The sequence below is a fragment of the Physella acuta genome, unplaced genomic scaffold (assembly GCF_028476545.2).
Source record: "Physella acuta isolate Inbredline_101_S28 unplaced genomic scaffold, ASM2847654v3 ptg000108l, whole genome shotgun sequence".
Taxonomy (NCBI): domain Eukaryota; kingdom Metazoa; phylum Mollusca; class Gastropoda; family Physidae; genus Physella; species Physella acuta.
Genome location: NW_026731628.1, coordinates 120704 through 130000, shown reverse-complemented (window position 1 = coordinate 130000; position 9297 = coordinate 120704). Strand labels below are relative to the sequence as shown.

At 40.7% G+C, this 9297-nt stretch overlaps 1 protein-coding gene across 1 annotated transcript in view; it reads left to right on the top strand.

Moving 5' to 3' along the window:
• The window catches only part of LOC131933823 (low-density lipoprotein receptor-related protein 4), a 36978-nt gene that overhangs the window by 8482 nt on the left and 19199 nt on the right, over positions 1–9297 (top strand). Inside the window, exons 4-14 of the mRNA XM_059290379.1 lie at positions 339–410; positions 1256–1409; positions 2423–2600; positions 3360–3532; positions 3997–4236; positions 4959–5127; positions 5655–5782; positions 6392–6548; positions 6868–6977; positions 7943–8126; positions 8502–8701. Coding sequence (XP_059146362.1) covers positions 339–410; positions 1256–1409; positions 2423–2600; positions 3360–3532; positions 3997–4236; positions 4959–5127; positions 5655–5782; positions 6392–6548; positions 6868–6977; positions 7943–8126; positions 8502–8701 — 1765 coding nt within the window. The remainder of the gene's footprint in view (positions 1–338; positions 411–1255; positions 1410–2422; positions 2601–3359; positions 3533–3996; positions 4237–4958; positions 5128–5654; positions 5783–6391; positions 6549–6867; positions 6978–7942; positions 8127–8501; positions 8702–9297) is intronic.

Sequence of the window (9297 nt, the reverse complement as noted above, 5' to 3'; positions counted from 1 at the left end):
AGAATAAACAACACAAGCTAAGGAATCAGCCCATGCGTGAAACTTGCATTTTTGACAGAATTTCATTTCACGTTCTTTATTACATCCCTTTATCAAGGGAAGTAATTCTCCCAGTCATTGCTGAGAAATCAGTAAAATAACTGACGGTGTTATCGACGAAATGCCGTCAGCATCATTAAGTTTAATTTGTAATTGTTTTACTTTTGCTCGAGAAGGGAAAGAATGATAAAATGATAAAATTATTAGTTTGACTGGCAGAAAAAAAATGTGGTACACATAATTTAGTTGTGCAGAGGTGTAAATGTGAGGCGAATAATGAATTGGTTTTGTGCTTACAGTATTGTTTTGCCGAGAGAAAAGTGGACAATGCATTACGAGAATATTACATCATGGGGTGTCAGAAACAGTTGGTAAGTCTCATTACATCGTGTGGTGTCGTACATCCGTAACTTTTATTACATCTTATGTCTGTCATTAGCTGGTCACAGTAGCGTAGCGAGGGGGGGTGGGGGCGGGACATATGTCCCCGGGCGCCGACCTTAGGGGGCGCCAAAATGGGTTGGAAAAATAAATTGAAAGGTCGAGGGGGGTGCAAATCGAAAGTTTGAGGGGGGGATGCAAATCGAAATCTTGAGGGAGGGGGTGCAAATCGAAAGTTTGAGGGGGGGGGGTGCAAATCGAAAGTTTGAGGGGGGGGGGGTGCAAATCGAAATCTTGAAGGGGGGGGGTGCAAATCGAAAAGTTTGTCCCCGGGCGCCGGAAAGGGTCGCTTCGCCTCTGGCTGGTCATTCTATTGACATCAAGGGATGCCGTCTGTTGATAAAACACATGGGATGTTAGAAGTTGTTGCTAAGTCTCAGTACTTGATCAACGGCTCATCTCGTTTGGTTTTAAATTAAATAAATTTTGCTTGTAAAGTTGATCAACTGTTACTGAAAAATAGGGACCCGACATATATTATAAGTTAAAAGTTGTAAAGTTGATCAACTGTTACTGAAAAATAGGGAACTGACATATATTATAAGTTAAAATCAAATAATATTTGATACGTCAGTCTTTATTTGAAAACAGCAGCAAACAAAAACGCTTCAACAAACCTAATGCGAATGAGACAAATAAATATTTAGACTGCACAATGTTGAGACAAACAAAAAATCCAGATTTCCATTATACTTCCGACACTCGGAAATCCTGTTGACCGCCCACAGACATGTGGGATAAAGGAAATAATTTCCTGATTGTATCACATCCCTAGACTTGTCAGACTCTGGAGAGCTCCGGTATAATTGTTGGCAGGAAAAGGAACGAGAGAAATCAGCCTACAGAGGAGAGAACAACAAGGGAAGCAACACTGTGTAACCGCTGCTGTTACACGAGTTACTGTAACTTAGGCATTTGCGGACATGTAGGTATGTAGGATCGTCACATGTGGGATGGGTTCAAAACTTTGACTTGCACGTAGGTTGCAGGGAAAATGTTCTTGACTATGTGGGCTATTAAACTTCAATTTAACGGGAAAATTAGTGTCATCTCAATAATTGCGTTTTAAGTGACCGAGAACCGACTTAGACTGACAGAAATGTCATATAAAAGGGTTCAATGATTTAAACTTTTGAATTCTTTAAGTAAAAAAAAAAAAAAAAACATTTGGAAAAAAAATTCCATAAAAATGTATACTAAATTGTTTTCAAACAGCTGAGAATTTTTCTTGTCCGAAGCACAAAGGTATTTAATTTAAATAGGGTATTGCAAAATTTACTTTAACACATCTATTTGATAGTTAAACGGATTATTAAGTACAAATAATTAATGAGAAAACTCAAAGAAAGATAAATGCAGTTTAGGCTTTAGGTCTTCGATGGTATAATAGATTGGAATAATCAATCTTTGTAACCTTGTAATTAATCTTTCTATATAAAAAGCAATGTATTTTTGTTTGTTTGTCTTTTATGCATCGCTTCACTTTTCATGAAACTTTGGGAAGTTGTTTAGAATACTCCTAAAGCGCTATCTAAAAAAATACTAACTGATGGCTTTTATTTTTGTACTAGATATAGTAATTAGTAGTGTATGTTGTAAGTCAGTAGTCTGTTACAAGTTCTTTTATTTTTTATTTTTATCCCGTTGATGTTATTTTGATGTTACGCTTTGCAATTGTTTGCTTTTACGGTGTAAAAAGCTATATACTCTTAGTCTTAAAGAATACAATTATATATATATATATATATATATATATATATATATATATATATTTATATATATATATATATATTTATATATATATATATATATATATATATATATATATATATATATATATATATATATATATATATATATATATATATATATATATATATATATATACATATAACACAACAACATACGCCCCCCCCACTGATACATACCACTGTACCCACAGGTGTGACGCCCACCAACATACCCGCACTATCTGACATCTATGTCCGGCTGTTTGCTGGGAACAACCCGTACGAGGGCACGGTGTCTGTCTACTACAACGGTGTGTGGGGAACTGTGTGTGAAGACAACTGGTCAGCAGACGACGCCCGGGTAGTGTGTGGCATGCTGGGATACAGGGGGTAACTGATCCGTTCATTGACCTTAGGGGTCACCTGGGATACAGGGGGTAACTGACCCGTTCATTGACCTTAGGGGTCACCTGGGATACAGGGGGTAACTGACCCGTTCATTGACCTTAGGGGTCACCTGGGATACAGGGGGTAACTGACCCGTTCATTGACCTTAGGGGTCACCTGGGATACAGGGGGTAACTGACCCGTTCATTGACCTTAGGGGTCACCTGGGATACAGGGGGTAACTGACCCGTTCATTGACCTTAGGGGTCACCTGGGATACAGGGGGTAACTGACCCGTTCATTGACCTTAGGGGTCACCTGGGATACAGGGGGTAACTGACCCGTTCATTGACCTTAGGGGTCACCTGGGATACAGGGGGTAACTGACCCGTTCATTGACCTTAGGGGTCACCTGGGATACAGGGGGTAACTGACCCGTTCATTGACCTTAGGGGTCACCTGGGATACAGGGGGTAACTGACCCGTTCATTGACCTTAGGGGTCACCTGGGATACAGGGGGTAACTGACCCGTTCATTGACCTTAGGGGTCACCTGGGATACAGGGGGTAACTGACCCGTTCATTGACCTTAGGGGTCACCTGGGATACAGGGGGTAACTAGAGTTTGACCCGTTCATTGACCTTAGGGGTCACCTGGGATACAGGGGGTAACTAGAGTTTGACCCGTTCGTTGATATATTCACGATGAATTCTCTGACTGTATGTTTTCCTGCTAATGTTTCTACATCTGGCCACTCCCAGAAATGGAGCAACAGGCACCCAGGGTGGCTGGTTCCTGCCTGGCCAGGCTCAGATTTGGTTGGATGACGTCACATGTAGCGGCACGGAGACGAGCTTGTCACAGTGTACCCACGGGGCGTGGGGCGTGTCAAACTGTGCTCACAACGAAGATGCCGGGGTCATTTGTTCATCAGGTCAGTCTACTAAAGCAACAACTCAAAAACTTTGTGTGTTGGCGGGGTTGGATGGTAGAGCTTACGCCTGCTAACCGAAATTCTCGAATTCGAATCTGGGTTCTTGTCAGTAGAAAATCCCTGAGTCCACCCAGCTCTGATGGGTACCTGACTCTCGTTATGAAAAGGCGGCTTAGCTTAATGTTGACTACGGATGAACTCTATTTCACCTGTTCCATGGACCTTAAAGTTCAATAGGGTGCTTTACTTACTAATATAAGGTACATCACGATAGTAAACTGTTGGAATTCGTGAATCACTTAAAAAATATATTTATGTTGGTAAAGGTTAATATAAGTCGTAAAAAGTTAATTTATGTTGGAAAAGGTTAATTTATGTTGGAAAAGATTAATTAATGTCGGAAAAGGTTAATTTATTTTGGAAAAGGTTATTGTTTAATTAAAAATGTGACGTTCACCTGTCAGTTGTTCCCGAAGATGACGTCATTTTTCTGGTGGACACTGGATCCAATGGAGTGATATATCGCATGAACCTACGGACTCAGTCCTTCACACCCATCCCCCTGCTCTCCATCTACTCCGCCAGCACCCTGGACTACGACCCGAGCACGGGGAGAATTTACTTCACAGACGCCAGACACTCTCAGATCGTCAGCATGAGGTTTGATGGCACTGACCTGACCATCCTAACACAGCTGGACATCAGTGAGTCGTTTGTATAGTTTAATGCACTACAAGTGGTGTTGGCATTCTGATGAGCATGGTGTGTTTGTTTTGTTTATAGCACACGTTATGTTCTGTATTGAGTAAAGTATTTGAGAGGTTGTGACAAGTGTTTTTTGTTCCCCACTCGCACATTGGTTATAATGCGAACTGGCGCATTTAATGATTGGACAAGCGTCGAGAGACACAGACAGTCGGGAGATACAGACAGACTGTAGAGATATACAGACAGACTTTCGGGAGATACAGACAGACTTTAGGGAGATATACAGACAGACTTTAGGGAGATACAGACTGACTTTAGGGAGATACAGACTGACTCTAGGGAGCTACTGACTGAAGGACTATATATTTTAAACACTAAAAGAAAGAGTTAGGCCATTGACAGAAAATGGTTCAATCGTGTAGGCTATGTTAAAAACACTAAAATTACGCCGTAAAGTGTAATTTACTACGGTTTGTAAGAGAAATTTTGGGGGCTCCTAAAAAACTGAGGGCCCCTGGCTGCTTCTCTCTGAGCTTCCCTTAATCAGACTCGTTAGTACTCATCGTAACTCATTGATAAAACTTCTTAAAATATTGCGTCAGCCTTTCTTCTGGGACCGCAGCAATGCACGGGTCGGGTAGGCTGATAGTATAAAAACAATGTTTAATTCCAATCACCCGACAGACGCTACTCCTAACCCTGATCTTAATGTCCTCAGATGCCCAGGTAGAAAATGCCGTGGTCGACCCCATCAATAAAATTCTTGTCTATACCGACGATGGTCTGAATGTCATTGGTTCCATTAACCTGGACGGCAGCGACTTGAGAAACGTGGTCAGCTCAAATGTGGAAAGTCCAAGAGGTTTGGCGCTTGACCCAAGAACAAGGTAACCCTTAGATGAAAAGTAAAAAGTCGTAAGTGTTGGATGATAAAGTTTCGTATTTTCTCATCCGCCCTGCGGTAATTAAGTCTTCACTTACTCGTCAATATATGATCTTCACTATACAAACTGAAGACACTAGAGAATTTAGTGGATTGAGTGGATGCCTAGTAACCAGGAAGTTTGTTTTTGAGTAATGCACATCTTAGAATTACTACCAAATATAAGCCACGTCACCCCCCCCCCCCCCCCCCCAACCCATCGATTTTGTATTTCATTTCTATAAGGAGATGACTGCGTTACCGTTTTACACTTTTCATGTTACTATTTCTTAGAAATGTATCATTTTAAGTTTTACGGAGAGATTATATTTTATTTTTATGAGGTTTTAATTTCAGCGAGCTCTGGTAGTAGCAGTAAAAAAAAGTTTCACATTTGTACAGCATGCCAGAGCTTCGTGCTAAGTAGAAACAGAGGTATAGAGAAAGTACTGTACTACTTGATAGTTAGATGATAAACGTATCTATTTATAGGATAATCTACTGGACTGACTGGGGGACCCATCCAAAGATCGAGGCTGTCGACTATGATGGATTTAATAGAAAAACATTGGCCAATACTAATCTGAGATGGCCTAATGAAGTGGTCATCGACTATACAAGTTAGTGCTTCAGTTTAATACGTAAACTATGAAGTGGTCATCGACTATACAAGTTAGTGCTTCAGTTCAATACGTAAACAATGTAGTGGTCATCGACTATACAAGTTAGTGCTTCAGTTTAATACGTAAACAATGTAGTGGTCATCGACTATACAAGTTAGTGCTTCAGTTTAATACGTAAACAATGTAGTGGTCATCGACTATACAAGTTAGTGCTTCAGTTCAATACGTAAACAATGTAGTGGTCATCGACTATACAAGTTAGTGCTTCAGTTCAATACGTAAACAATGTAGTGGTCATCGACTATACAAGTTAGTGCTTCAGTTTAATACGTAAGCTATAAAGTTGTCATTGGCCATTCTAGTGAGTGCCCGACTTTAGTACTTGAACTCACCAATATTTATGGAGATTAATTTAGCCGTATTGTTTCAGCTGTTTGTAATTTCTTATTAAGTTTATAAGTTTTCCATTTATATACTCGCTTTTAAGTAAGTCTTTACACATTTGCCCGAACTAAAATGATCAAACGTTCATACTATTATAAACCTGTAGAAAAGAATCCGATGTGTTAAGTGAAGTGTGATTGACTTGAATTATTTTTTTACCAGCCAACATGCTGTATTTTGTTGACGGTGGTCTGGGAACACTAGAAACTATGGATCTCAATGGCGCCAACAGAAGGGTTATTTTAAGAGATAGCAGCGCCCATTTCTTCTCGCTGGATGTGTTTGGAGATTACTTGTACTACACTGACTGGAACAGACAGTTACGTCATGATTCTAGATATCAGTTGTACAACCGTTTTAGTTTTATGTTGAAAGTTTGGTTGTAATATTGCGTCTGAGTTGAAAGTTTGTTTTAATGTTGAATCTTTTGTTGTGGTGTTTGCGATTTGAATTGGTTGTTTTAATGTTGAATGTTTTGTTGTGGTGTTTGTGATTTGAATGGTTGTTTTAGTGTTGAATGTTTTGTTGTAATTTTGTGACTAAGTTGACCTTGGGTTAAATGTGACAATCTTGCTGTAATGTTGTGTCTGACTCGAGCTATTCCACGTGAAACCTAACGCAGCCTTTGTCTATCTCAGCACGCCGATGCGGGTTAAAAAAGATGGCTCAGGTCTGACTTCAGTCGGACCGCCAAGCTTCAAACAACTGTCAGAGATCAAGATACACAAGTACGGCACTGATCTGGCGGGTAGGTTTGATTGGCAGGTGTCAGAGGTGGTAGAACTTGATTGGCAGGTGTCAGAGGTGGTAGAACTTGATTGGCAGGTGTCAGAGGTGGTAGAACTTGATTGGCAGGTGTCAGAGGTGGTAGAACTTGATTGGCAGGTGTCAGAGGTGGTAGAACTTGATTGGCAGGTGTCAGAGGTGGTAGAACTTGATTGGCAGGTGTCAGAGGTGGTAGAACTTGATTGGCAGGTGTCAGAGGTGGTAGAACTTGATTGGCAGGTGTCAGAGGTGGTAGAACTTGATTGGCAGGTGTCAGAGGTGGTAGAACTTGATTGGCAGGTGTCAGAGGTGGTAGAACTTGATTGGCAGGTGTCAGAGGTGGTAGAACTTGATTGGCAGGTGTCAGAGGTGGTAGAACTTGATTGGCAGGTGTCAGAGGTGGTAGAACTTGATTGGCAGGTGTCAGAGGTGGTAGAACTTGATTGGCAGGTGTCAGAGGTGGTAGAACTTGATTGGCAGGTGTCAGAGGTGGTAGAACTTGATTGGCAGGTGTCAGAGGTGGTAGAACTTGATTGGCAGGTGTCAGAGGTGGTAGAACTTGATTGGCAGGTGTCAGAGGTGGTAGAACTTGATTGGCAGGTGTCAGAGGTGGTAGAACTTGATTGGCAGGTGTCAGAGGTGGTAGAACTAGATTTGTAGGCGTCAGGTGTTGTCCACTTTAGTTTTACAGTTTGTAAGTTCATCTAAAAGTTAATTCTTATATCGATTATTGCTGTTTATAAAATAAATAAGGAGCCCTCAGTTAAATGCTGATAGGTTACATGCTAGTACAAATCTACTCTCCTCATTCATAACTTTTCCTACCTGAATCATAACTTCCTATCTTTGTCATAAATGATCCTGCCGAAGTAAGTTTCATTCTTCAAGGACTGAGATAAAGTGTTCAAGGGCTGAGATAAAGTGTTGCTCTAATCTTCTCGCCATCAGGTCTGGCAACACAATCACCCCTACACTTTGACCAGAGCCGCGTGTTCGTGAGACTGGCTGGGTACGGGGACGCTACCACAGGGAGGGTGGAGATCTACGCCAACGGTCAGTGGGGGACAATATGTGACGACACGTGGGACGACAATGACGCTAAGGTGGTGTGTCACATGCTGGGTTTCGACAGGTGATGACCTAATTAAAAACAGAGTGCTTACATCTTCTGTGCATGATCATTAGTTAAGATGAAGAGTCGAGTGTTGTATCCCTTAAATTTACGTTATAACTAACTCTATTGTAATATTTAACGGTGTCTGTCTACCTTAGACGCCACCATTCACCTCATATTTTTAGATTTCCCTGAATAATATCGCGCCAGTGACTTAGTATTGACAAATTAAATAACATCTATATACCATCGTTATAGCCTATTGACTATCATCTAAAAATAGACCATAGTTATAGTCTGCTGACCATCATCTAAAAATAGACCATCGTTATAGTCTATTGACTATCCCCTAAAAATAGACCATAGTTATAGCCTGCTGACCATCATCTACAGAACAAAAGCCAAAGCAACCTCCAACAGTGTCAATGGCGCTGGTAACGGACTTATATCCTTGGATGGGGTTTACTGCACTGGCAGTGAGAACCACATAGCCACATGTGGCATAGACCCAGACAACTGGGCCGTCCACAACTGTGCTCACACTGAGGACGCGGGCGTTCTCTGTGAACCACCTGTACAAACAGGTGTTACAGGTGAGAACATTTCAAGGTATTCACAATCTTTGCTAGTCCAGTTGGTTTGTGTTTTAGATAGCCCTATACACTTGTATGCCTGATAGACCTATTGACTTATGTGTCATATAGTCCAATTGGCTTGTTTCAGATATTCCAATTGATTTGTTTTAGATAGTCCAATTGACTTGTTTCAGATAGTCCAGTTGGCTTGTTTTAGATAGTCCAGTTGGCTTGTTTCAGATAGTCCAGTTGGCTTGTTTCAGATAGTCCAGTTGGCTTGTTTCAGATAGTCCAATTGATTTGTTTCAGATAGTCCAATTGACTTGTGTTTTAGTTAGCCAAATTGATTTGTTTCAGATATTCGAATTCATTTGTTTCAGATAACCCAATTCATTTGTTTCAGATAGTCGAATTGATTTGTTTCAGATAGTCCAATTGACTTATGTTTCAGATAGTCCTATTGACTTATGTTTCAGATAGTCCAATTGACTTATGTTTCAGATAGTCCAATTGACTTATGTTTCAGATAGTCCAATTGACTTATGTTTCAGATAGTCCAATTGACTTATGTTTCAGATAGTCTAATTGACTTATGTTTCAGATAGTCCAATTGA